This window comes from Perognathus longimembris, chromosome 23, assembly GCF_023159225.1.
Source record: "Perognathus longimembris pacificus isolate PPM17 chromosome 23, ASM2315922v1, whole genome shotgun sequence".
Taxonomy (NCBI): domain Eukaryota; kingdom Metazoa; phylum Chordata; class Mammalia; order Rodentia; family Heteromyidae; genus Perognathus; species Perognathus longimembris.
Window position 1 is genome coordinate 16,200,963 of NC_063183.1, and position 27,285 is coordinate 16,228,247.

A 27,285-nucleotide genomic window follows, 5' to 3' on the forward strand; every position below is an offset into this window, starting at 1 on the left:
TAATGGCCAGCCAGCATCCTCTTGGATCTGCAGTTAGGCTCAACACATTAGCCCACCACTGCCACTTAGCTTCCAAAGTACCTCTTCCCTTGGGCTTGCAGGGAACCCTTGCCTCTGTTCTGGGTCACTGTGGGGCTAATGCCACACTTCTTACAGAAAGTCCTGGCCTTGGGTACATTGACCATCTTTGCAGTAGAGCTGTGGGGAGAGACCAGCTGAGTGAGGGTGAGGCTTGAGTTCAGGCCCCACTGGCACTGGGAAGGTGGATTTTTCTTGGTTAGGAGATGGTGTGTAGCTCAGTGGCTGGGTCCTTGCCTAGCCTGAATAGGCCCAGGACTACTTAATCCCCAGCCCCACCAAAAACAAAGGCGCCTAGTCACAGGAAGAAGTGGGAGGAGGGGTCGGTTGAGTCCGGTGAAGGCAGCCCGGTGCTAGGGGCCGGCCGGGTGAACACCGGAGCGTTGGTGCAGGCAAACGTGCCCACTAAAACGGCTCCCGTGGCTCGCAGGCCTGTAGTCCTAGTCCTAGCTACTCGGGAGGCTGAGGTCTGAGGGTCGCGGTTCGAAGCCAGCTTGGCAGGAACGACTAGTGAACCCGCAAAAAACCGGAGGTGGGGCTGTGGCTCAAAGGGCGCCGCCCCAGCCTTGAACGAGAAGGCTCCGGGCGTCCGCAGGCGGGGACCGGCAGGGGGCGGGGGGGGGCGGCGCCCCGGCTCTGGGCCGCCGGGACTTCGGCGGGCAGGGGCGGGGCCGGCGGGAGAAGAAGGAGGAGCCGCCCCGCCCGCCCCGGCCGGAGCCGCGCCGCCGCCTCGACCCCCGCGGCCGGTCGGTCAAGATGGCGCTGGCGGCTGCGAGACGCGTCCCCGTGAGCTCCCTGCTCCGCGCCGGTGCGGCTGGCCGGGCGGGCCGGGCGGGCTGGGCGGCGGCGGGGCGGAGCGGGGCGGGGAGGCCGGCGCGGGGAGGCCGCGGACCTTCTAACGGGCCTCGCGCCGTCCGCGTCCGCAGGGGCCGGGCTCGGGCGCACGGCGGCCGGCGGCGTGGTCGGCGCGCGGAGCTTCGCGAACCACCGGGTGCTGGTGGAGCCGGGCGCGGCCTCAGGTGAGCGGGCAGCGGGCGGGCGGGCGGGAGGCTCCTGGTCGGGGACCAGCGCGGGCCCCGGTCGTTACGGAGAAGTCTGTTTCGGTTTCATCCTGGCCGCCAGGCCGCTGTTGTACCGCTTGAGCCTGGCCCCCGGCCCGGTGCTTGAGTTTCCAGAGTGTGGAGGGCGTGTGGTCTGCCCTGTAAGTTATTAAATTCGTTGATTGGAAGACTCTCCAGGTAACGTATAAGCAGTTTTCCTGAAACTCCGGGTGGCCGAGAACCCCGCGAGTGTTTTCCCGGGGGCCACAAGCGGGGCCTCCTCCCACCCAACACCCGCAGGTTGAACGGGGAGGCAGGCACTCGCCCCGGAGCTCACCGGGCAGCACCTCCATAGCAAGGCCTTGGGTCAGAGGGAGAGAATAAAAACATGCTGGAAATTTCCAGAGTGAATAGAAAAAGGCTTCCCAAAGAAGCCTGGACTTTTCCCTCCAGAGAGGTGGCACTGGGCCTGGCAACCTCCCAGAGGTGAGGACACAACTCACTCGAGGCCATTTCCTGCCAAGGAGGCCTGCAGGTCAAAGCCTGCAAACCCTGGGCCTCCCTGTTTGGTTCCTTTCTTCCTGGGTTGCTGAATGTGGTGCTGACAGTTGGGGCTTAAGCCCCCCGTATGAGTCGAACAGAAGGCTGAGGTTTTGGGTTTTTTTCTTTAAGTGAGTCCTGGGGCTTGAACTCAGTGCCTCAGTTCGATCTTGAGCTTTTTTTTTTTTTTTTTTTTTTTTGCTCTCTCTATCTGTCTCTCAGCTACTCCAGCCACAACTCCACCTCTGGCTTTTTGGTGGTTAATTGGTAATAAAAGTCTTACAGACTTTCCTGCCTGGGCTAGCTTTGAACCACAATCCTCAGATTGTGGAGTAGCTAGGATTAAAGGTATGAACCACTGGTGCTTTGCTTTAAAATTTTTGTCTTTGTTTTCTGATACATATTTACTTTCAGTGCAAAGACTAAACAGATAATTCCATTTTTCAGAATGTTACCTAATAGCTCATACTTTTAAAGGCTGTTAGTCTCCATAAGATTCTGAATTGTAAGCAGAGGGAAAAAATTTTTTTGCAGACACTCAAAAGTAGTTTCTTTCAGATTTGGCAGAGTTCCTTTTGCTGGAACACTATGTGCCTAGACCATTCATCTGGAATGATAAAACGCACTTTGGTCTGTTTTAAAAATCCCTTCAACACAATCCCTTCAACCTAACAAGCAGATTACAAATTTCCATTTTTCTCCTTGTCTTTTCTTGACAGAAAGACAAAGAACTGTTCACTCAAACAGGCTTTAACTTGTACTTTGTGTCAAGTTCTAGGTAATAGATAACTGCAGGGCAGAACTAATCCCAGAGTGCTTGGCAGGGACTTGGGCTTGATCCAGCACTACCAAAATAGAGAGGGGAGGGGAAGGGAGAGGAGGAGACAAGAGGGGAAAGAGAGCTGAATCCTGAGAGGAGGGCTGAACAGGCAGCCCTGGCATTGTGCGTACATCTGCTGGAAATAGCTGAGGTGCAGGTCAGGTGCGTGGGAAGGGGCATGGTGTACCTCCCAGGTGCACCACCCTCAAGAGAACCTCCTGGATAACAAGATGAAGTGCTTTCTAGTCCCACTGTGTAAGAAATGCTTACCTCAGGGTCTTTGCATGACACTGAAAGTTTGGAGACTTCCTGGAAGTGAGGCTCAGAGAACCAGCTAGTCAGATGGTAGGGTTAGGTCCTGAATTCAAACCTCAATACCACCGTAAAAAGGAAAAAGTAGGATTTGTGCTGTGGTGGTGCACACCCAGAACTCTAGTACTAGAGCTGAGGTAGGAAGACCAGAGTTCAAGACCAGCCTTGGCTACATAGTAGCAGACAAACGAGGCTCCATCTCTCCTATAAGGAAAAAGCCAGACATTGTAAAATGAAAATAGTCTTTTTTTTACTTTTGGGCAACTTAGAGTATATACACTAAAGCATGTTTTAAAGTATGTTTAAGCCTGGAATTGGTGGCTCACACCTAGAATCCTAGCTCCTCAGGAGGCTGAGATCTGAGGATTACGGTTCAAAGCCAATCCAGGCAGGAAAGTCCATGAGACTCTTTAGGCAACCACCAGAAGAAAAAAGAAAAAAAAGAAGAAGAGGTAGACCTGGAGCTGTGGCTCAAGTGGTAGAATGCTAGCCTTGTCCAGGCACTGAGTTCAAGTCCCAGTACGAGCCCCCAAGATAAATGTATTTTAAGTGCTGTATTGAAGCTTCTGTTCAACAGTGTCACTCATTCTAGAAATACATAAATATGCCCACCCTGTGCCAGGGGTATGGTTGCTTACCTCACTCATTAATTCATGGTCACCACTTGCTGCCTTGCCAGACATCAGAGTCAGGAGTCAGCTTCAGAAACGTCCCTCCCTACCCAGTGCGAGAGTTGGGTTTTTTGGTTGTTTATTGTTTTTTTTTTATATTCACTTGTAACTGGGGAATAATTAGCTCCTCCTAAATCAAAAGGTTCCAGCCAGGGCTAGTGGCTCACACCTGTCATCCTAGCTACTTAGGAGGCAAGATCTGAAAATTGTGGTTCCAAGCCAGCCTAGGCCTGAAGGTCCATGAGACTCATCTCCAATTAACCACCAGAAAACCAGAAGTGGTACTGTGCAAAGTGATAGAGCAGTAGCCTTGAGCAAAAGATGCTCAGGAACATCACCCAGACCTTGAGTTCAAGCCTCACAACCAACAACAATAAAAGATCCCAAAAGAGTTAAAATTCCCCTCTGGAGGAGGGTTTCTGTTGATTATCGGCCCCGATTGCTCCTTGAGTAGCGGTATTTCTGAAGCACTTGGGTCCCGGTGCCTGAGCTGGGTGGTCCTCACACCCTCATGTGCTGCTGGCACAGGGGATGCCAGGATGTCTGACCCCAGCACTCAGCCTCTGTTCCTAAGTGACTGGGAGCTGAGCCTTCTGGCTGTTGGTGAACCCAGAGAGCGGTGTGCCCACACCCAGGCCTCCTGGGCTCCTGCTCAGGGGTGGGGCTTTCAAAAGATCTCTCAGTGACCCCATGGTACCCAAGGGTGCTGGTGCAGAGCTCCGACCTGCAGAGAGTAAATGACCACACAGAGGAGTGGAGTCCCCACAGTGTCTCCAAAGCTCCCCGGGGAGGAGGGTCCTTCCCACACCATCAGCCTCCAGACTGCCTCTCACTGCACACCAGGACCCTCAGGTGAGCTTGCTTCCTCACACTCCTCCCACAGAAAGCTCTGAAGGACGGCACTCGCCGGGTCCTGGGGAAGGCCGTGAAGGCCTGAGCCCCGTGGCCCTGACGCTCTCATGCTCTTGACAGCAGACGAGACTTACATCTGCATTTCTCCTCTTTCCCCTTTCCCCAGGTGCACTGGCGGCCTCTGTTTCTTTTAATTGATAGATTTCAGTAATACCGGGATTTGAACTCAGGGTCTCCTGCTTGCTAGATAGGTGCTCTACAAAGCCTTTTGTTGCTGTTGTTACTGCTGCTGCTTTTAATTATTTTTCAGCTAAGAGTATGGTGCTTTGGGGGCTAAAAATTCTGGGCTAAAATCTTGCTACCTTTGCCTCATGGCTGGAATGACAGGCTTGTACCACCACAACCTGCCTGTTCTTTTGAGATAAGGTCTGTTAGCTTTTGTACAGGCTAGCCTTTAACCACGATCCTACCACCTCTACTTCCTGAGTTGCTGAGATTATAGGCATGAGCCACTGTGCCCAGCAGCCTCTACACTTGAGTCACACCTCTAAGTCCTATTTTTGCTTTTAATTGAAGGTGGAGAACTTTCCTGCCTAGTCTAGCTTCAAACTGAGATCCTCCAGAGCTCTGTCTCCTGAGTAGTTAGAATGACAGGCATGATCCGCTGTGGCTTGCTTGCAGCACTAATTGAAGAGTGACTTGGCCAGACTCAAGCCTGTAACCGTAGCTACTCAGAAAGCTGAGATCTGAGGATTGCAGTTCACAGCCAGCCCCAGCCCAGATAAGTCCATGAGACTCCAATAAACTCAGCGGAAAAAAAAAAAAGAAAGAAAGCACTGTGGCTCTAGTGGTAGAGCACTAGCCTTGAGCACAGAAAGGCTAAGCCCAAGCCAGGCCCTGAATTCAAGCCCTAGGACCAGGCCCCCCTCCAAAAAAAAAACAAAGAAGAAAAGTGACTTGGGGCCTACAGTGCTGAAAATATTCATTCCTTGGCTCTGTATGGGCATGGCAAATGTCTGCTGACCCCTGGGCTGGATGGTGGAGCTGGAACAGATTATTGATGATGTGGCTTTACATTTGGCCTGTTTAACGGGGCTCTGTTATAAACAGCCTTGGGATTGAAGATTTTTTTTTCAGTACTAGGGATTGAATTCAAGTCTGTGCATGCCTTTGCTATCCAAGTGTATAACAACTTGAGTTGGGGCTGGGATGTAGCTCAGTGGCACAGTGCTTGCCTAACAGGTACAACGTCCTGGGTTTGAGCCCTAATACCAAAAAAGAAAAGACAAAAATGAAACAAAGAAAAAGCAACTTGAGTTTATTTTGTTGTTTTGCTGAGTTCAAATCCCAGTATTGTTGTCCCCCACCCCCCCAAAAAATAAACAACCATTTTGTTGCTCTGTTTTGTTAAGTTTACTACTAAAGGAAATCTTCCCACTACATGGTCATTGCAACCTAGGCATGATTTGAAATGAGTATTTTTTTCCATTTTGTCCCTGTTGAGTTTGAAGTTGAGGACAGCAGGTGATGGTTTTGGAAGTGGAAGTCTTATGGGGCTGTTGTGCAGACAGCTGGCTTTACAGTTAGCAGGTGGGGTCATCTCCTCATCCAGCAACCGCACAAAGCTTGTCCACATGCCGGGCCCCATCGCCTTGGACCAGGGTCAGGGACTGCTTCCAGCCTCTCGCAGTAGCAGGTGTAGAGGCTTGGGTTCCATCCCCAGAACCACCACCACAAAAAAAAAAAAAAAAAAGACATTTACATTGCCAACATTTTTGAGGGGGTTGTGGGGGGTTTGGTCCTGGGGGTTGAACTCAGGGCCTGTGAGCTTTTATGCTCAAGGCTAGTGCTCCACCACTTGAGCCACAGCTCCACTTCCAGCTTTTTGGTGGTTAAGAAGATAAGAAAGAGTCATGGACTTGCCTGCCTGGGCTGGATTTGAACCACAATCTTGAGATCTCAGTCTTCTGAATAGCTAGGATTACATGCATGAGCCCTTGGTGCCTGGCAATTTTACCAGCTTTTTAGATGCCAGAATCCTGCAGCCTGTAGAGGTCTAGTCGGAGTGCTTTTCCAGGACTAAGTGTAAGCATCCTCTTCCTGTAAACCAGGGGTCGCTGTAATGAAGTTCAAAAACCCCCCAGTGAACAGCCTGAGCCTGGAGCTCCTCACAGAGCTTGTCATCAGCCTGGAGAAGCTGGAGAACGACAAGTCCTTCCGTGGTGTCATCCTGACTTCAGTAGGTGCTGGGCCGGGCCAGGGCACAGGGGAGAGGCCTGGGCAGCAGAGCCTGCTCTCAACACGTGGCTGGGAGGGTCCTGCAGCCTCCAGTGCCCCGGATGCCACGTGCACCACCAAGGGCCTCCAAGGAACTGCCGGATAACGGCGAGTGCCCCGGAAGGCCGTCCTCCCCAAGGCAGAGCAGGCCCAGAGTCTGGGCTGGAATGGAGGGAGTCAGGGATGGACTGGTGAATGGGTCAGTTCTCTCAGGAGGACTGTGTGCCATGGTGCTTCCTAAGTGCACACAGGCTACGGCTCCCTTGAGAGCAGGTGCTCAGGCTTGACTGGCTATGGAGGTCTCAGGGTGAGCTCCACTCCCATCTGATTCTCTCTCTCTCTCTCTCTCTCTCTCTCTCTCTCTCTCTCTCTTTCCCTTCTTTCCTTCCTTCCTTTCTCTTTCTTTTTTTTTGGCTGGGCCTGGGGCTTGAACTCTGGGACTGAGCACTGTCTCTGAGCTCCTTTTGCTCAAGGCTAATGTTCTTACCATGTGAGCCACAGCGCCACTTCTGGCTTTTTCTGTAATTTAATTGGAGATCAGAGTCTCACAGATTTTCCTGCCCTGGCTGGCTTCGAACATGATTCTTAGATCTCAGCATCCTAAGTAGCTAGGATCACAGGCGTGAGTGCCCGGCCGACCCCATCTGAATTTTTTTTTTTTTTTTGCCAGTCCTGGGCCTTGAACTCAGGGCCTGAGCACTGTCCCTGGCTCCTTCCCCCCCCCCCCCAGGGCTAGCACTCTGCCCCCTGAGCCACAGCGCCACTTCTGGCTTTTTCTATATATATGGTGCTGAGGAATCGCACCCAGGGCTTCATGTATACGAGGCAAGCTCTCTACCACTAGGCCATATTCCCAGCCTCCCATCTGAATTCTTAAGAGGAAACTCAGTACCATCCCCAAATGCTGACATGTGCCAGACACAGGATCCCTGGACCAAACAGTCTCGCTGAGGGCAGGGAGGATGTGTAAGTGCCTGAGAGGGTAGTGTGCCAGCCAGACCAGGCCTCACTGGCTCACACTGCCCCCCCACCTTGGTGCCAGGACCAGGAGTGTGGCACTAACTTAGACTGGCCAGGAAGGTCACTATGAGGCTGACAGTGCTCGTCCTCCAGAGCTGAGTGCCACCATGATACAGAGGCCAGGCCAGGCACCATGGGACAGCTGAATCCTGTGGTCAGAAAAGGTGCAGAGTCTGGCACACACCTGCTTTCCTGGCCAAGGGGGTTGACCTGGGGGCAGCCACTGCACTCTTCCCAAGGGACCCCAGTGGGTTCCCGTGCCACCAGGGACAACTCCTGGCTACTGGCAGTTCCTTTGCCCTGTGGTACTGGAAACCGAACAGTGCTGCCCCCACGCCTACCCTACCGGGCCTGTGTGGGGAAAGCAGATTGGGAATTCTGATGAAAGCCCCAAGGCGCTTTCCCAGTCTTGGATGATTCTTTTCTTTTTTTGCCAGTCCTGGGGCTTGAACTCAGGGCCTGAGCACTGTCCCTGGCTTGTTTTGCTCAAGACTAGCACTCTGCCACTTGAGCCACAGCGCCACTTCTGGCCTTTTTCTGTATATGTGGTACTGAGGAATCGAGCCCAGGGCTTCATGTTTACAGGGCGAGCACTTTACCACTAGGCCATATTTCCAGTCCCTTATATGCATCTTGTTTACTCCAAGATGGCTTTCCAAAGCAGGACACTTTCTCACTACAATGAAAAAGCTGTCTCCCCAGATCCAGGAGCTTCTGAATGAAAAAGGGCAGCTGCTGCCTCCTGGACCCAAGCTGCCCTGTGCCATGTGTGACCAGTCCAAGTCCTGCCTACCCCAGGAAAGGCCGTGGTTGCCCTCCAGAGGCAGTGCCTTGTTTATGTTCTGTATTGCACACCTACTGTGTACAGAGCACAGGTCCTGGCCAAAGTGAATGTTCATCACATAGTCATGGCATCGTGTGCAGCTGTCCTGTGCCTTCAGCTGTAGTTCCCAGTTCTGACTCCCACCAGGAGACTGTTTCCTCTAGAGGCTCTGTGAGAGACACTCCATGGCCTCCAGCTCCTAGTGGCTCCCAGAGTCCTGTGCTGGGGCAGGGTCACCTCTGTCTCCTGTCTTCCCAGGACTTCGCCCATGCTCCATTTCTCTGCCCTTGTAAGGACACCTGTCACTGTGCTTAGTGCCCCCCCCCCCCCAACACCTAGTCTTGAATTGTGCTGGGGAGAGTGACTGCTTGAAGGTGGGAAGGGAGGAGTATGCTGGACGAGGGCTGTGTCCCTGGAGCTCCAGCTGCCTCTGGAGGCAGCATCCTGCCACCCAGACAGGATCCAGCCCTGCTGGCAGGAATGCTGCTGACCCGAGCACTGGTGCTGGCTGCTCCCCACAGGACCGCCCCGGCATCTTCTCAGCTGGCCTGGACCTGAGGGAGATGTGTGGCCGGAACCCAGCCCACTATGCTGAGTACTGGAGAGCGGTGCAGGAGCTGTGGCTAAGGCTCTATCTATCCAACATGGTGCTGATCTCAGCCATCAATGTGAGTGTCCCCCCGCCCCACAGAGTCTCACGCTGGCTCCAGGGGCCAGAGGGTGGGGCCAACATGGCCAGCAAAGAGGCAGTGAGTGGGACCAGCCTGCATCCAGGTGTGCATTTTCTAAATGTTACTCTGGTCAGACCTGGAAGGTGAAGGAGGCTGAGAAGGAGCAGTGCCTGGCTCCTAGGAGTGTGGAGGCTGTGGCCCCCAGCACGAGGGGGAGGGGACAGAGGACATGCAAACTCTGGGGTGCCGTGACCTGCTGGCTTGGGGTTCTTTCCACACCCCAGTGTTGGTTCGTGGGATCTGATGTGAGGTGAGCGCTCTGGCTGAGTGCTGGTTCCAAGAACTAGCCTACAGTGAATCTACAAGAGAAGAAGCTATTTGCTATTCTAACCAGAAGATTAGGAGAGGGATTTTCCTGGACCCAGAAGCTGCAGTTGCTGTGGACAGCCCCTGGCTGCTGACCCTATGTGGACATTCTTATACCCATGGTGCATACCCAGCCTGGGGAAGGGGCTGGGGCTGCCCAAGAACAGAGGTCCACTCAGTGTTTCTTTGGGTGACCCCGGCTTCTCCCTGCAGGGTGCCTCCCCTGCCGGAGGCTGCCTGATGGCTCTCTGCTCAGACTACCGAGTCCTGGCTGACAACCCCAAGTACAACATAGGACTGAATGAGACCCTGTTGGGCATCGTCGCCCCCTTCTGGTAAGGCCCGGGACTGCACCCAGACTGTGTCTGGACTTGGGCTGAACAGATCCCAGAGGTAGAATGAGTGGGCATCTGTATTTCAGGTTCAAAGACACCTTAGTGAACACCATCGGGCACCGAGAGGCAGAGCGCGCCCTGCAACTGGGGCTGCTCTTCTCCCCTGAGGACGCCCTGCAGGTGGGCATGGTGGACCAGGTGGTGCCTGAGGACCAGGTGCAGAGCAAAGCACTCTCCGTGATGACCCAGTGGCTGGCCATTCCAGGTGAGGAGCCAGGGCAAAGGGAAGCTGGAACCCTTGCCTCCCTTCCCCACCTCAGCAGGTGGGGTAACTAAGGACCGCACACAGCCCGGCCGCTTGGAGCCAGTGATCTATTCTCATGGCTCTAGAGATCGGGGGTGCAAAATCAAGGCGCCACCAGGCTGCACAGGGGTCTTCCCTGGCCTCTTCAGCTTCTGGTGGATTCCCCTTGTTCTTACTGACAACTGAATTGCTCCAGTCTCTGCCTCCTTCTACAGTGGGACTTCTCTCCTGTGTCTGTCTCACATCTCTGCTAAGGATTCCTGCTTTGAATTAGGGTTCTGCTTATACCCTAGGCCATCTCATCTCAAAAATACATTATTCAAATAAGGTCACATGCTTAGGTTCTAGGGGGACGTTTACAGCTTGAAGATATTCCTGGGGTCCTACTACTATTAAGGGACAATTGGACCAGGCACCAGTAGCCCATGCCTGTAATCCAAGTTACTCAGGAGGCTGAGATACGAGGATCATGGTTGAAGGCCAACTGGTCAAAAAAGTCTGAGATTTATCTCCGATTAACCAGCAAAAAGATGGAAATGAAGGCATGGCTCAAGTAGCAAAAAAGCTAAAGGTACCTTGTGCCTGAGTCTAAGCCCCAGTACCAGCATTTAAAAAAGACAACCAGAAACCTGCATATGTGTTTCTAGAAGTAGGACTGGTGATATAAATGAAGCCAGACACTGGTGGCTCACCCCATAATCCTACTCAGGACGGTGAGATCTTAGGATCAAGGTTCAAAGCCAGCCTGGGCTAGAAAGTACAAGTGACATGGTGGCTCAAGTGGTAGAGCACTAGCCTTGGGCAGAAGTGCTTAAGAAGAACATCCAGGCCTGAGTTCAAGCCCCAGAACCAGCCAAAAAAGCAACACACTTTGGGAAGAGCCAGCTGGATGTTTAGCTTCACAGGTCCTAGGGTGCTGGAGATAAGCCCCTTGGAGAAGGAAAGCAGCCATGGGGGGAGGAGCTGACCCTCGGGCCTGCAAGTCACTTTTACATGTCACCAAATGTCCTTTTCATTATTCTCAACTTTTCCTCTCTTCTTTTCTTGCCAGTCCTGGGCCTTGGACTCAGGGACTGAGCACTGTCCCTGGCTTTTTTTTTTGCTCAAGGCTAGTACTCTGCCACCTGAGCCACAGCGCCACTTCTGGCCTTTTCTATATATGTGGTGCTGAGGAATCGAACCCAGGGCAACCACTCTATCACTAAGCCATATTCCCAGCTGGAGATTGAGGGGGCTGGAAATGTGGCATAGTGGTAGAGTGCTTGCCTAGCATGCATGAAGCCCTGGGTTCGATTCCTCAGTATCACACAAACAGAATAAGCCAGAAGTGGCACTGTGGCTTACGTGGTAGAGTGCTAGCCTTGAGCTGCAAAAGCAGCTCAGGGATAGTGCCAGGGCCAAGTTCAAGCCCTGGGACTGGCAAAGAAATAAAAGAAGAAAGCAATCGCCACAATCTCCTGTTTTTAGATAAGTTGGTAGGCAGCAGGAACAGTGGCTGCCACCTTCTCCAACCTGATACACCCTGAGTTCTCTACAAAATTGTGGTTTGTTTTGGCTTTGCAATACTATGGACTGAACTCATGGCCTTGCACTTGCCAGTCTTGCACGCTATCACTTAAGTCATACCCCTAGCCCTTTGGTTTTCAGATAGAATCTTCTGCCAACTTTGACTGGACTGTGGTCTTCTGGCTTCCACTTCCATAATTGCTACGATTGCAGATACATGACCACCCACAGCCTTCTCGACCAGAGTTTCCATTTGAATACTAATAGAGGTTGGGAATGACCCCACTATTCCTGAGTGTGGGTTTTCACAGGTGAACCCCATTTTCTTTAGAACATGCTCGACAGCTGACCAAGAACATGATGCGAAAAGCCACAGCAGATCTCCTGATCAAACAGCGTGAGGCCGACATCCAGAACTTTGTCAGCTTCATCTCCAAAGACTCCATCCAGAAGTCTCTACACATATACTTAGAAAAGCTCAAGCAAAAGAAAGGCTAAGGGTTAGTCACCATGTAGGTTTTCAAGCCAGCCACACGCGCCCTCTGGGGGCTGCCCAAGGTCCCAAGGGGAGTTTAAGCAAGGTATTTTTCAACTTACAGAGCCCTCTCACTTTGTTTCCTGACTGTTTTAGATGGAAGGCCCCACCACCTTCCCACCTGGTGGGGCAATGTTTGGATTTTGGAAATGAGTGGCAGGAGGGCACTGTATATGGTCCCAAAGCAGAATTGTAAATAAAGCCCTTTGACCTATCCTATCTGGACTTTTGGCTAACTTTTGGGCAGGCAGTTTCAGAATCCAGTGACCCATAGAGACCAATCCTTCCCCCCAAAAAAGGCCTTTGAGCACCCTTGTTCACCTGAAACACCTTGGGAAAGTTTTACCAGAACCAAACTTGTTGACTGAGGATACAGCATGAGTTCAGTCCCAGCACCACCGTCTAAACAGAGCTTTTCCCTTCCAAATGGTCTGGCGAGACCAAATCCTGTCAGAGATGTTTTGAAATCAAGAACATCACAGGATACTGTGCATTCTTGCTCCCCTGGGTGCAAAGCACCTGTCCTCCCAGCCTAGGCTCCAAGCAGGAAAGTGCAGCTGAAGGCTGAGCCTTAGGCTTGCCCATCCTCAGGGCTCCCCTTGGAGTCTGGGTGAGATGGCCTCTGGTTCCAGTGAGTCTCTGAGGCTCTCTGATGGCAGCATTGGCACTAGCCTTCTCTGAAACCTTAAGAGCTAAGAAGCCATGGCCACCCTAGCCCAGCTCCACTCACAGGAGGAAGGGAGGGAGATGGGGGAACTTCCTTGAGCTATCTCACGTTGTCTGTAGGTAAACAGCCCCAGCCAGGACAAGTGTAAGTCAGGCTTGTCCCTAAGGGGGTGGGAATATGGACTATAGGATGAAGACTACCCCAGAAGGGCTGGGTCCTCCAAATGAACACAGAGCTTTCACCTGGTCCTCCACATGTGGTCCTGGCTAAGAGTGGCTTGTTTATTAACATACAGGTATAGGCCAGGACTGACTGTTCGCTCAACAGCTCTATGAGATAGGTGCTGGTAGCCATTCTACAGGTGGGCTGAGTGGCTCTGTTCATGGCCATTCTTCCACATTCAGATGCCCCTGCCCCATGTCCTCACTGGTGGGTGGTGGCCTGCCACCTTGCATGGTGTCCATTCCTCAAGGCCTGGTGTAAGTGGCACTCTCTGGCCAGGCCTTAGCTGTCAGTGGGACTTGAGGGTCACCTCCACAGGAAAGTGGTCGCTGATGGCAAGGGCCTGGAAGGAGAGATTGTGGGGCTTCAGCAGGGCAGCCTCCCCTCACCTGAGAAGGGGGCAGGGAGGCCACCGCATCCAAGGTGGGGAGAAGCTGGGCTGGGCCAGCACACTGCCCTCTCCTTGTGGGGACTGGGGTCTTGACTGTAAGCACCCACTCTGAAGAGAAGCACAAGGCCAAACGACCTGGAAGCTAAAGCCAGTGGCTGGCTCCTCCCACCTGCCTAGGGGGGGAGGGGGAGGGGGGTCCTGCGTGCCACACTCGCCTGGGCCTGGTCCAGACTGAATTCTTCCTGGAAGTCGTGCACGGCGGCCGAGTGGGGCTTTAGACTCTTTCGCAGGCGGGCGCCGCACACCACCAGGCGGTCGTAGGCGCAGTCTGAGTTGCCCACCGTGGTGTCGGCGCTGTCGGGGATGAGCCACTTAAAAACCTCGCTGCTGCGCAGGCGGATGGCCGCCCAGTCCTGGGCGCGCACATAGTTGCAGTCCGCGTTGAAGTCGCCCAGGAACAGCATGTCCTGCGGGCAAGAGTCTGGAGTCAGGCGGGGCCCAGACCCCCACACAGGTCTGCCAGGCCCTGGGGCAGCTTACGTCAGTGCCCCACTTGTCGATCACGTCCAGATACACGTCGTACAGAGCATCGATCTCCTCCACGGCCTGGTGCGGTGCGGCGTGCAGCGGGACCAGCACCAGCTCGCCAGCGGCTGCGGGGATGGGGATGGGGATGGGGATGGGTTAAGGGCGGGGCTCGGAGTGGAGACGGAGGCGGGGCCTTAATGGGATATGGTGCTTGGGGAGGCAAGGGCGGAGCTGTGTGCTGAGGGCGGGAGCCGCGGGGGGGGGGGGAGGGGAGGAGGAGCCTGGGGCCGGGGCGGAGCCAGCCTCACCAGAGCTGGGGACTGAGAACTTGACCACGAATGGCTCCCGGCTGAAAGTGTCCTCTGGGTCCGGGTACTGGTATGTGTCCACCACAGACACTACAGCTTTCCTGGGGGCAAAGAGCAGGCGAGAGGCCCGCTGAGCTGCCACCCTGCCCAGCGCCCTTCCCCTCCGGCCCAGCTCACCTGTAGACAAACAGGTACATTTCCTTGTAGTGGTCGCGGCCCAGCGGCTCGCTGCTCACGAAGCTGTACTCGTGCTTGGACACGCTGCAGAGAGAGGCAGCGGGCCTTGGGTCAGGGGCACCACGCCAGAGCTTGAGGCTGGGCATGGAGCGGGCGCGGGCCCTTGCTACCGCACCTGTTAATCTGCTCCATTAGCGCAGTCACGGCGCTCAGGTCCGGGTCCCGCACCTCCTGCACCAGCGTGATGTCATAGCCAGACAGGATCTGGGGAGGAGCCACAGGTGCACTGAATTGCCGGGCCAGCTCACCCACAAAGGGGCCAGCTCACCCACAAAGCCGAGACGCACCCAGCCCTGGGCCCCAGCCTCACCTGTGCTATGACACTGCCACAGGCTGGGTCCAACACTTTGCTGTCACCAAAGCTCCTGATGTTGAAGGCTCCAATGCGCAAAGCAGCAGCCCCTGCAGCTCCTAACGCCCAGAGCGTGGCCAGCATGGCCCAGGGCCCACCCATGACAGGCAGCCTGAGAGGAACAAGTGTAACCAGCAAGTAACGCACACCAACCCACACCCACCCGGTCTGTGACAGCAGGCTTGCCTTCCACAGCCAGTGGCTTTCCCAAAAGTACATTCTACCCCTGCACTGTCCAGTTTCCCCCACCCCCCCAGAGTGGCACATCAGTCGGTCTGTCAGCTCAAGACTACCTCCTACAAGGGAAACTGAGACTCAAATGGAGGACTCCTACCCCCACCTATCCACAGCTCACTCAAGCCTGACTTACCTGTGAAGTGGACTTGGTGGTGTCAAGAGGCTCAAGGGGTCCCGGGCTACTGGGGATCCAGGGTCCAGGCTGGAGGCCTAGTGTGGCCCAGGATGAGCTGCCGTCTTGGTTCCACAGCAGCTGTGGTGCCAAAGCACCAGCAGGTATTTGAGGCCTTTGGTCCAGGGGAGGGGCTGGTCTGGCCCCACCCCCTCTATGGAGTGGATGCCAAAACTTCTAGCTCCTGTTCCCAGAGATCCAAGAGGGCAAGGGAGAGAGGAGGCTGTCCCAGAACTATGGGAGAAGCTCTTGCCCTGTCCCAGACCTGCCCTAGAACTATGGGAGAAGACCTCAACAGCTCCCTAGAATAGGCTCAGGATTGAAGAGGAAAGCCACACTCATAGTCTAGATCTTGTTCTTGCCTCAACCTCACCAGAAACTAGGTCACCCAGAATCTTCCTCCTTAGCTGTGTTCCCTCAGGGAAACAGGCAGACTAATGAGAAAGACCAGTCCCATACCGGCCAAGCACCTCCTGCTGCTTCTGACATCTGTCCTCACCGAAGAGCAAAAAAGCCGCTCAGCCTGATCCTAGCACCTGAGTCTCATCCTCAGTCCCCACAGCCAGGGACAGCCCGAGCAGGAGACTGGCAAGCAGCACCCATCACCATCCTCACCCTCTGGCAGTCTAGGGAAACTGGGGTTACAGCTCCAGCTGGGCAAAGCAGCCACAAGAGGTTGCCTATCAACATGCCAGAGACACCCACACACCAAGGAGTCGCCGCCAGGCCTGCCAGAGCTCCTGGGCTCGAGTTCAGGCACAGAAGAGCAGAGGGCGGCCCAGACAGGCAGCCACTTCCAGAGGGCACCTGAAAACTGCCCCACCATCACAAGCTGCAGGTTTTCATATTTTATTGAAAAGCAACAACAACAACAAAAAAAAAACCTTTATGTATTCACACTCTCCACCTCCTTTGGAGGCCTGAAGGTCTAGGCTGTCTTCTGTGTAGGCCAGGCAGGTGTGGGCAGGGACTCAAGGGTCCTCTCCTGCTCCTGCCCTTGCCCTGCAGAGACTGGCGGGCTCCCTTCCTACACGATGACTGTCTGTACCTCCAGCTGGCCCTCTGGTGAGGCAATCACCAGCTCACCTCCATGCTCAAGAATCTCAATGTCCTCGGAAGACACCATGGTCACAGTGGCCTGTTCAGTGCCATTTGCACCTGCACGGGCTGCAAGCACAGTGCCCTCACCAATGGCCGAGGCCAGCGTCATGGCCACCTGCTCTGTGAGGCTCTCAGGGGTGGCGATGGTGATGGTGTCCGCTGCCGCCGCCTCCGGAGCCAGTGCTGCCTCCTGGTCCACAGTCACATTCTGCACAATGATCTGGTGCCCAGCACTTGCCTGATGCACGATCTGCTGCACCACCTTCATGATGTGGCTGTCCACCTGGGGGCACCACTCAGCTCAAGAGGCCACCTGGCAGCCAAGCAGCCGGGCAGCCCTCTCTCTCCCTCCTGTCCCATATGGGCCCCTCACCTCTGTCTGGGTGCCCTCAATGATCTCGGCGGCTTCACTAGTCTCAGCGTCATCTGCAGTGGCCTGAACAGACAGCCGTGGTCAGCCTGTGCTGGCCTGGGCCAGACCACATCCTGCCCACCCTACACCCACCTCAATGATGTACTCCTGAGTGTCAGCTACCACGGAGGAAAACTCCACCAGCACGGCGTGGGCATGAGGGTCCTCTGCGAGCACGGCCGTGGCCGAGGGGCGCTCCTCTGACACCAGCAGCTCTTCCACCTCCAACAGGCAACCCCCTGAAGCAGGTGAGGAGGGGTGTGAGACCCAGCCTCACCCTTCCCCAGAGCCCCTCCCTAGCCAAGGCCACACCTTTGGTGCGCAGGTGCCTGTTGAGTGTGCCGTGCTCCGCAAAGCCTCGGCCACACCTATAGCACTTGAAGGGCTTTTCGCCCGTGTGGTGCCGAACGTGGCGCACCAGCGAACCCTTCTCCCGGAAGCCCCGGTTGCAGAACTGGCATATGTGTGGCTTCTCCTCCAGGTGGGTCCGGAAGTGCACCTGCTGGGCATTCTGTGGAGATGCAGCCTGGCCTCAGCCACAGGACCCCAGCTCCCAAAACCCAGCCTCTGGGTCTGAGTAAGAGGCGAAGATGGAGCAGAGTGGGGCGAGGAAAGGGGATGAGACGGGGGTGTTGAACTGGAGGGAGGAGAGGGAAGGAGGTAAAGTGGAGAGGTGAGCGAGGAGGAGGGACAAGGAGGGGGATGAGAAGCAGGCTGACGGGGCAGGGAGGGGGTGAGGATCAGGTGCAGAGGGGCTGGAGAGCGGAATGAAGGGCCAGCGCTGTACCTTGGTCTTGTAGCGCTTGCCGCACTGGGAACAAGGGAAGGGCCGCTCATCGGAGTGGACACGCCGGTGACCACGCACATGGGCGATGGTCTTGTAGAGCTTCCCGCAGTCCCCACAGCGGAAGCGGCGCTCATGCATGTGCACCTCCTGGTGCTTCTTGAGCAGGTAGGCCTTGGGAAAGGCCTTGCCACACTGCGTACAGGTGAATGGCCTCAGCCCTGGAACCAAACACTCTCGGTCAGGCCCCACTCACAGGCCACACACTGACCCTCTGTTGTCCACCGCCCTCCAGACCCCCTGCCACCCACCTTGGTGTCCTCTCTTGTGGGCCTCCAGGGTGGCAGCTGTGGGGAAGGTCTCACTGCACTGGGGGCACGGGTGGGTCCTGGGCACGGCCGAAGCCTCTTGGGTCATCTGCAGGGAGACCACAAGCCAGAGCTGAACACATCCTTTGGGTTGTGCCCCGAGAAGATACCACTCCCCACCCTCCCAGGCTCCCTTGTGGCCCAAGGAAAAGGCAGGAAACAGGCCAGGAAGCAAAGTCACTGCAGAAAGCAATGCTACTTTCCGCTGCAGGGAGGCCGGCAGCCAGGCCCAGCTGTCCAGCCCTGGACGCGCATAGCATGCCAGCAGCACAGACACCTACTGTCTCCATCTGCTCCACCTCCAGCAGCGGCAGTTCCGGAGGTCCATCTCCCAGGGGCTGGGGACTAGACCCAGAGGGAGGGGCTGCCTCCAAGGCGCCCTCCTCCCCAGCAACCCGCTCAAGGACAATGCCAGAATTCTGCATGGCCTGGTGTAGCAAGTTCTCACGGCCGCCCTCACCAGAACAAGGAAGCTCCGCAGGGACAGGGGGCTGCAGGGGAGGTGAAGGGAGGCTGGCCAAGCAGTCCAGCATGGGGTACCCACTCTCACTCACCCCACCGGGCAGACCCATGCCAGGCTCAGGGGTCCCTCTGTGCAGACCCTCATAGCCTCACAGTGCGCAGCCAGCTGCCTTTGCACTCACTGGATGAACCCCAGCCCCACCCCCCTCAACTTCTCCCATCCCGAGACCAAACTGAGGTCCCCATGGAGCTCAGTTTGCCCACATCGGCCTTGGTCCTGCCAGAACCAAGGCCTACACCCAGCCTGGCACTGAACAGGCAGAGAATAGAGCAACTTCTACCTCCGGGGCCAAGGCTCTCACACCCAGAGGCAGCTCCTGCATCTGAACATGGACTTCATGGATGACAGTGCCCTTAGCATCTGTCACCAGGTGAATCACAGGCGATGTCTCCACAGGCTCTCCTGTCACAGATGTGACTGTTCCCACGGAAGCAAATGAGAAGAGTAGAGCCAAATGAGTCCTTGAGGAATGGTAGCACCTGGAAACCACAGCCCCCTGGCAGCTTCCCCTTGGTGCATACCTGCAGGTGCTTCCTCTTTGTCCACAACCATGTCCTTGCTCGTACCAAAGCGAAGTTTTTCTGTGCATGGCGTGAGGGACTTAAGGTGCCGGGTCAGAGCACCTGACTCCCGGAAGCTCTTCCCACACTTGGCACACTTATATGGGCGCTCATCTGCAGGAAGAATGGGTTAAGCCCTGGGAGAAGGGCAAACAAATAGCACACAGTGGCTTGGGAGGAGGGGAAGGCAGGCGTGGAGTCCCTGCCTCTTTCCCCAGGAGCTGGGCCATGAGGCCTAGAGTAGGGCACAGTCAGGACCAGCTGATGGGGCGGCTCCAGCCCCTAGGCCCCCATGCTGCTCACCCGTGTGCCGCCGGTGGTGCCGGATGAGTGAGCCCTTGGTCCGAAAGGAAGCCCCACAGAGCTTGCACTCATGGTCCTTGCGACTGCTGTGGGTAACCATGTGGGCCTTGAGGATGCTGCCCTGCGGAGGAGGGGCAGCAGGGCTCAGGGCACTGCCAGGCCAGAGCAGGCTGTGGGCCATGCCAGCCCTGCAGCCCCAGGTGCTCACCGTCTTGAAGGTCTTGGGGCATAGCAAGCACACATAGCGGCCATCCTTGTTCACCAGCAGCTTGACCTGGGCCTGATCGCCCTCCCCAGCAAGCCCCAGTTCCTGCTGGGGTGGGGCCTCAGGCACCTCTCCATCTCCTGTCTCCGCTTCAGCAGCCACAATGACCTCTTTGATATGCCCGCTGTCTAAGAAGAGTGGGTAGACATACACCTCAGGGCCTGGCACAGGCCTAGCCCATAAAGATCCCTGTGAGGGGGACCACTGGGGCATGAACTATCCATACCACCCCTGTCCTCAGCACCCAGGACAGGACCCCCTGCTCTGTCCCCAGCCCCAAACCTGACCAGCACTGAGGAAGATCCTTGCACAGGGCCTCAAGAGGCAGGCAGGGTACTGGTCAACCTGAGGTCAGCCTGATCGAGTAGACAACCCCTCCCAACTCCATGCCTAAAGGAGCTCCAGGACCCCCAGAATGTTCCCAGTGAAGGCAGCCATGAGCAGACACACCACCCCCATGCCCAAAGGGGGCACAGGTCCTGCAACACACTATGCGCACGGAGAAGAAAGGAGAGAGGGGAGATCATTCTGAGCTGCTGGAGGTGGAAAGACAAAACCCTGCCCTGGTGCAGGCTGAGACACCAGGCACCTGAGATGGCCGAAGGAAAGGAAGGCAGACTTTTGCACTTCTCCTGTGGTGCAGAGGAAATATGACAATGTGGAAAGCTATACTGTAAACAGGCTTCATGTTTTCTGCTCACAAAGTGACAAGTGGGAACTAGCTGTGAAGCCACCACTTCTTAAAAACCATTTCCATCAGGCTAGCACCTTGTTTTGACAGGCCATTCTCTCAAAACAGAATGAAAGCACCATGACTCAGAAACTATTAAGGGGATCTCTCACCCATGTCCCGGCTGACACCCTCAACATTCCAGAAGTATCTTCCCAAAGGAGCAGAGCCCTGACAGGGGAGGAATGCGGCAGCAATAGCTGTCGGATGCAAGAGAGGCAGAAGGTGCCTAGAGAGGTCAAGGACAATGATGCCCAGCAAGCCACTAGAGGAGCCACTAGAGGTCAGAAGTGGGTGGAGAGGGGCCCAGCTGGCTAAAGGTCTGGAGTCTGCACAGGCATGGGAAGCCAAGGAACTTGTTTCTCCAAATGACCACACCCATCCCAGACACCAGAGCTCGGCCGCCTGCCATGACATCTCAGTGTCTGCTGCAAGATCACCAGGAAAGGCATGATTGGCACAGGTGCCCACCACCTCCCTAAGAAGGGCAGCCTGCCCAGACTCCCTTCCCAAGCCTAAGGCTGGCCTCCCCCATAGATCCTCCCTCTGCTTCCTGCTGAAACTGGTTCCCACAGCTTCACAAAACCAAACCTGTCCAGCTGCCCACTCACCCACCTGCCTCTGCCCTTCAACAGCAGGTAGCCTAGGTAACAACTGTTCTCTTCTCAACTTGCCACCACCCTGGGCCCAGCTCTACTGCCCTCCCCTGGCATCTGGCACCCAGCCTCCCATCCTTAATGTTCAGCTGCCTTAGTTCAACATTCAACTGTCCTGCACACTTGGCAGTCTCCAGTTAATGACAGCTTGACATTAACCAGAGACCCGATGCAGACATCTCAATATCCCCTCCCACTGCCCATCAGCAAAGCCTGGATATAAATATATGAATATAAAACACAGCCATCAAAGAGGCTTGGCATGGCACGCTCATAAAAGCCTTGTGAGAATCAGGGCAGGAACCCCCACACCAATGAAGGCAAACCCTAGGAGTGCAGGTTAGGGCACCTGGCACTCCCACCAACCTTGCAACACCAACTACTGAGTCAAGTGGACCATGTAGGGCCAAGAGAAGTGACGAAGGTTCTAGGAAGACCAAGGCAGAGACAGTCTGGGAAAGCATGTAGGAGAGACATCAGCCGTGGTGGTACACAGCTGAAGAATGCAAAGTCCCGGGGCCAGGGAAGGGCTCAACTAAGGCCTGTGTCCTGGGGGCCAGGCCCTGCTCTCAAGGGGGTATGTGGGGCGGGGAATATGAACTAGTGGTAAAGTGCTTGCCACATATACATGAAGCCCTGGGTTCGAGTCCTCAGTACCACATATATAGAAAAAGCCAGAAGTGGCGCTGTGGCTCAAGTGGCAGAGTGCTAGCCTTGAGCAAAAAGAAGCCAGGGACAGTGCTCAGGCCCTGAGTCCAAGCCCCAGGACTGGCAAGAAAAAAAGAGTAGGGAGTATGTGCAGCAGAGACGCCCCATCTTCTAGCTGGACTACAGACCACTGATGCTCAGAACTGAGTGAGTGCCACGCATAGACAGCTGTCTTACCAACAAGTTCAGGCTCATGGCTGATGTCTGCTGCCAAGGAGGCCGCCTCCACCACGATGTGGGCCACAGTGATGGGCTCCTCTGGGCCTGCTGCTGCTGGCACCACCTACCAATAGGGTCAGGAGACAAACAGGATGCACGTATTTCTGGAGAATGGCCAGCTTCCCTGGTATAAAGCTGTGGAGGGAAGGGCCCCGGGAGCACACCTTCCCCCTGGTGTGATGGCCACGAGAGGCTCTTCCCCAACTGGACCAAGGCTCTGCCAAACTCCCGGCCCAGCCCCACAACTGGGGCCAGACCTGTCACTGTGAAAGCACCTTGCCCTGCTTTCTTTATGGAATCCCCAGGAACTACAAGTAGAGGGCAGTCCAGGGCAAGAAAAGAGCTACCCGAAACCTCATGGGTCACCAGGAACCCCCTCCTCAGGTAGTGTGTAATGGCAGTGGGTAGGGGCTCACCTCCTGGCCCAAGAGGGCAGTAGCAGAAGGGGTGGCAGGCAGGGCCTCATGTGGGGCCCGCTGGCAGGACTTCTGAATCTTGTGCTGAACGAAGTCCTCCAAGGCAGTGAATTCCACCTGGCAGCGGCCACATCTGTGCACGTCGTCCTCATCTGCAACAAGCCTGCCATCAGGGGAGCTGAGGGATGGCCAGAGCCCCTCCAGTGGGACTGCACCTGCCCTCCAAGAAGCAGCTGAGAACATGTTTGCAAGGAACCCCATGGTGGTACCCCAGGAGACCAGCAGTCTGCAAGGATGCACTGAGGCTGCCACACCCACAGTCCATTCCAGTGATGAGGGAGCGGAGGGCCATAAAGGGATGGGAGGCAGAGGGATGCACTCAAGGGCAGGGGACTATAGATATCTGACCAGGATGTAAGATTGTGGGTAGTAGAGATTTCACTCAATGGTAAAGCACTTGCCCAAAATTGAAAAAACAACAAACAAACAAAAAAAAAAAAACCAATGGGGAATAGATGCCCTTGGGCATCTCAATGACTATCTGCAAATTGTTTCCTTGTCTGTAAAGCAGGCTGGCTCAATGCACAGGTGTAGGGCACAAGGATGCCCACAAGGCTTCAGCAAAGGGACCAATCTTTGAAAAATACAGGAACAGTGGGTGCCTTCAGTCCTAACTGCTCTTTTCATTTGCTTTTGCTCAGCTTTTTTCCCCACAGCGGTATTCTCCTACTTGAGCCATGCCTCCAGTTCAGCATTTTGCTTGTCAATCAAAGATAGAGTCTCTCAGACTTTTCTGCCCAGATTGTTTTCAAACTGAGATCCTCCAGGTCTCCAGATTATAGGCCTGAATCACAGGTACCCAGCTCCCCAACTGCTCCTGCTACTTTATTTTAAGAAGGTGGTTCTGGGAACCAAACCTAGCCTTGTACCTACGAAGCACAAACTCATCGCTGAGCTACAGACCCAATCACCCTTCACTGGTCCCCAGCAGCCCCTACTCAAATGTAGATACCAAGGGGAGCCTTTCTGTACTCCTAGCCCAGATTCACTGCACCTATCCCAGCACTGCAGGAAATACTTCCCACTCACTGGGTTCCTATCGTGTGGCTGCATCACCGAGTCTTGCCAGTACACTAATGAACAACTACTTCACCCAGGAGAAAGGTTCAGGGTTACCCATCTGAACCAGAGAATCTACCTGGGCCCCCTGCTTCTATAAAGTCTGCCAGTTCCTAGCCCCACACTAAGGTCAAACTCAGGCCTGGAGAATGGGAATATGAAAATAAAAGAGCTAAACTTGGCTCACGCCTACAATCCTATCTACTCAGGAGTTTGAGATATGAGGATCTGGGTTAGAAGCCAACTTGGGCAGGAAAGTCCTTGAGACACTTATCTCCAGAAAGTTAGAAGTGGGACTGTGGCTAAAGTGGTAGCTCACTCACTAGCCTTTAGCAAAAAAGCTCAGAGACAGTGCCCAGGCCTTGAGATCACGCCTATATTCCTATCTACTCAGGAGTTTGAGATATGAGGATCTGAGTTATAAGCCAACCTGGGCAGGAAAGTCCTTGAGACACTTATCTCCAAAAAGTTAGAAGTGGAACTGTGGCTAAAGTGGTAGCTCACTCACTAGCCTTCAGCAAAAAAGCTCAGACACAGTGCCCAGGCCTTGAGATCAAGCCCCAAGATAGAACAACAAAAAAAGCCACACCAAAGCTATGACTCGTCCTGAGGCTACCTAATGTGGATCACAGTCACAAACCAAGTACTCAGGTGCCAACCGCCCTTTGAACCCTCCCACACCACCAGCTGAGATTCTGACTCAGCACCAGGGTATTGCTATTGGAGTCCCTAACCCACAAGAGGGCACACCCAACCAACCCAGTGCACTGAGACAAGGCCACACAGAGGGCCAACAACCCCCAAAGGAACCCCCTCTCAGGCGGGCCCTGCCTCTATTCAAACTGAAATAAGAAGCAAGAAAAACATGTACACAGACCATGACTCCTACAGGACAAAGCACACCCCTTCCTGTCCTGGGGCAAGCTCGGAGCAGAGACCTGTCATCACACCTTGAATAAACAGTGTGCCCTTAGCGCCTAACACTTAAGAACTGGTTCACCCTCGACAGAACCCAAAAGTGAAAGGAGCTGGGGCGGGGGCCGTGCAATCCTGGAGTCGGCTCGGTGCTCCCGACTCACTAGACCAGTGACCCCGCCACTTCCACGTCCCGTAACTGTCCTCACCCCTAAGGTGGGAGTCATAACAACAGCATCCACTTCTCGGGGTTCATTTAGGGATGGGAACAGCTCAGACAGCCTGCGGTGCACGTACCCTGACAGCCGGTGCGCCCCAACAAGGGGCCCGGAGGCCCCGCCCCTCCCCGGCGCCCCGCCCCGCCCAGGCCCGAGCCCGGAGCTGCACCCCGTGGGGCCAGCGGAGCGGGGCCCAGACGCAAAGCTGGCAGTGTTCGCTGGGCTTCGCTCGGAGGGGCCCCGAGACCAGGGCGCCCAGCGGGCCCGGATGCGGCCCGGGCCCGGCGGGTGGGACCCACGAGGGTCTTGGAGGCCCGCGGGGCGGTGGAGGAGCCCGGAGCCAGGGCGTCAGTGGGCTCCGCCGTCCCGGGCCGAACCGCCTGCTCCCGGCCGCGCTGAGCCTCCCAGACCCGGTTACCTTCCTCGCTGAAGGGCGCCGGAAGGCCGAGGAAGCTCCCGGGGGCCAGGGCCGCCGCCGCGACCCCGCCCTCGCCCGCCTCCCGCCCGGCCTCGGCCCGGGCTCCTGCCGTATGCGCGGCCGTTACCCGCACTGCCATCGCGCCCTCCATGTCGCAACGCACCGCAGGAAGATGGCGGATTTACGACCGTGTCGTCATAACAACGGGCCGTCGGGACGGCTTTGACTGACACGCGGAGGGCGGGGCCTGCGGGAGCTGGGCGGAGTCTTCAGGAGCTGGGGGCGGTCTTCGGGAGGTGGGGCAGGGTCTGGCCGAGGTGCAGGCGGGGCTGCGGTGAGGTGGGGGCGGGGTCTTCGGGGGGCGGGGCAGCCGGCATGTGCGGGGCGGTGTCTTCGGGAGGCGGTGCTCACTGTAGGGGAGGGGAGGCGCTCACGAAAGAGAAGCTGCACTGGGCGAGATCTCAGCTACTAGGGCGTGTCCAGGACGGAGGAACCCGAGGTAGGGAAGAGCCGGGCCCTAGGATCTGCTTCCTGAACCCGGCACGGCTGCCAGCCTCCGAGTTCGAGAAGGTGGCCACCAGCATAGACCCGGGGTGCGGCGCGCACCCAGCTTCTCATCCCTTCGGGGGTTAGGGTCCTCCTTGATTATCACAGAAGATATCCCCCATCCGGTATGGCTCTAAACTGTGTCAGATGGATAGGAAAGTTCTCCTCGGTGACATTTAGGACACTAAATAGGTTAAGCACCTACACTATTACTTCCAGAAGGAAACCCCGTACACGTACCGATTAAGCATCTATTTCCTCACGCTCTCCCGAGCCCTGGCAACGACCAATCTATTTCATGTGACTACCTATTCTGAATGCATCTTTTAAATGGAATAATATGACATGCAACCACATATGTCTTCTTTCACTCAGCATATTTACAAGGTATCCATCTTATAGTATTTTGTGTTGTGTGTTTTAAAGACGGTCTCACTATGTAGCCTAGTCCAGTCTGTCCTGGAACTCTTGATCCTCCTGCCTAGTCTTCCCCTATGCTGATTACAGGTATGCACCACCACGCCCAACTGATTCATTCCTTTTTATGACCAAATAATATTAACATTGTACAAACAAACCACATTTATGTTTTCTTTCATCACATTCTAGTTGCTCTCACCTTTTTGACTACAGTGAATAGTGCTGCTCTGGTCATTCTTATAGAAGTTCCTTTTAATGTTTTATATGGCTATATTTAATTAGCTCTTTGAAATGGATGTGTTGGATTAACTCATCTAAGATACCAATCATCCCCATTTTGAAGATGAAAAGATGGAAGCACAGACCTGCCAGGATACTTGCCTGGAGGCCACTTCCACGAGGGACCCACGGTTATTCTCAGTGTGCCACCTGGATGCTGGTGTGAGGAGTCCTTGAAAGCAATACCAGATCATCTCCAAGGAAGATGGAGCGCGCATGTGCACTCGCACACATGTCCCTGAAGAGCAGGTAGTGCCTCAGGCACAGAGTGGGCAGCTCTGCCCTCAGAAGGATACTGAACAGAGAGGTTGCTTCCATGCTGCACTGCTCAGCTGCACACCTGGAGACCTCTGGGTTGGCAGGAGCTGAGAGACATGAGAAGGAGGCAGAAGTCATCAGCACTCAACTTGAAGTGATTGATGATGGAAGTTTTTCCTGCGTGCAGGTACCAGGGGCTTGAACTCAGGGCGTCTTGGCTCAACTTTCTCAGAAAGGGTGCTTTACCATTTGAGTAAAGCTTCTAGCCCTGAGGCTGCTGAGTCACTCACCACTGACAGGTTTTGGGTTGTTTTGTTTTGTTGCCAGTTCTGGAGCTTGAACTCAGGTCCTGGGCACTGTCCCTGAGTGCTTTTTGCCCAAGCCACAGATCCACTTGCAATTTTTGAGTAGTTAATTGGAGATAAGAGTCTCATAGGGACTTTTCTGTCCAGGCTGGGTTAGAACCTCAATCCTCAGATCTCAGCCTCCTGGGTAGCAGGCATGAGGCACCAGCACCCAGACTGACGGTTTTTGCTTGTTTGTTATTTGTGCTGGTACTGGGGCTTGAACTCAAGACCTGGGCACTGCCACTTAGTTTTTTCACTCAAGGCTGGTGCTTTGCCACATGAGCCAGAGCTCCACTACTAGACTTTTGGTGGTTAATTGGAAATAAAAGTCTCATGACTTTCCTGCCTGGATTTTGGACCTTGATCCTCAGATCTTAGCCTCTTTGGATAGCTAGGATTGTAAGTGTGGGCCTCCATGCCCAACTATACTTATAGATTTTGAGCAGAGAATGACTG

The 27,285-nt window shown here is 55.1% G+C and overlaps 3 protein-coding genes across 5 annotated transcripts; 1 reads left to right on the forward strand and 2 right to left on the reverse strand.

Annotated features, from left to right (window-relative positions):
- The first annotated feature begins 771 nt into the window (after window positions 1-771).
- Eci1 (enoyl-CoA delta isomerase 1) lies at window positions 772-12,369 on the forward strand. The gene is made up of 7 exons (XM_048333330.1): window positions 772-886; window positions 1,005-1,097; window positions 6,425-6,552; window positions 8,955-9,101; window positions 9,684-9,805; window positions 9,892-10,070; window positions 11,947-12,369. Exons 1-7 carry the CDS (start codon window positions 835-837, stop codon window positions 12,111-12,113), a joined length of 888 nt encoding a protein of 295 aa, XP_048189287.1. The 5' UTR covers window positions 772-834; the 3' UTR covers window positions 12,114-12,369.
- Window positions 12,370-13,070: 701 nt separating this feature from the next.
- Window positions 13,071-15,122, reverse strand: Dnase1l2 (deoxyribonuclease 1 like 2). Of its 2 annotated transcripts, none has more exons than XM_048333325.1 (8): window positions 14,814-15,122; window positions 14,619-14,707; window positions 14,444-14,527; window positions 14,267-14,367; window positions 13,971-14,083; window positions 13,646-13,897; window positions 13,237-13,382; window positions 13,071-13,171 (listed from the first exon to the last, which is right to left on the reverse strand). In XM_048333325.1, the coding sequence occupies exons 1-7, from the start codon at window positions 15,120-15,122 to the stop codon at window positions 13,329-13,331; spliced, it is 1,002 nt and encodes a 333-aa protein (XP_048189282.1). In that variant the 3' UTR covers window positions 13,071-13,171; window positions 13,237-13,328. The 2 variants fall into 2 exon arrangements, with proteins under 2 accessions (XP_048189282.1, XP_048189281.1); XM_048333324.1 differs by having other exon boundaries at window positions 13,071-13,167; window positions 13,233-13,382.
- Window positions 15,123-16,291: 1,169 nt separating this feature from the next.
- On the reverse strand, window positions 16,292-25,147 carry E4f1 (E4F transcription factor 1). Of its 2 annotated transcripts, XM_048333322.1 has the most exons (14): window positions 24,980-25,147; window positions 22,310-22,461; window positions 21,852-21,957; window positions 19,524-19,708; window positions 19,316-19,436; window positions 18,974-19,126; window positions 18,733-18,869; window positions 18,211-18,420; window positions 17,873-17,978; window positions 17,565-17,782; window positions 17,090-17,288; window positions 16,871-17,016; window positions 16,739-16,801; window positions 16,292-16,648 (listed from the first exon to the last, which is right to left on the reverse strand). In XM_048333322.1, exons 1-14 carry the CDS (start codon window positions 25,128-25,130, stop codon window positions 16,292-16,294), a joined length of 2,304 nt encoding a protein of 767 aa, XP_048189279.1. In that variant the 5' UTR covers window positions 25,131-25,147. The 2 variants fall into 2 exon arrangements, with proteins under 2 accessions (XP_048189279.1, XP_048189280.1); XM_048333323.1 differs by lacking the exon at window positions 18,211-18,420.
- Window positions 25,148-27,285: the final 2,138 nt, after the last annotated feature.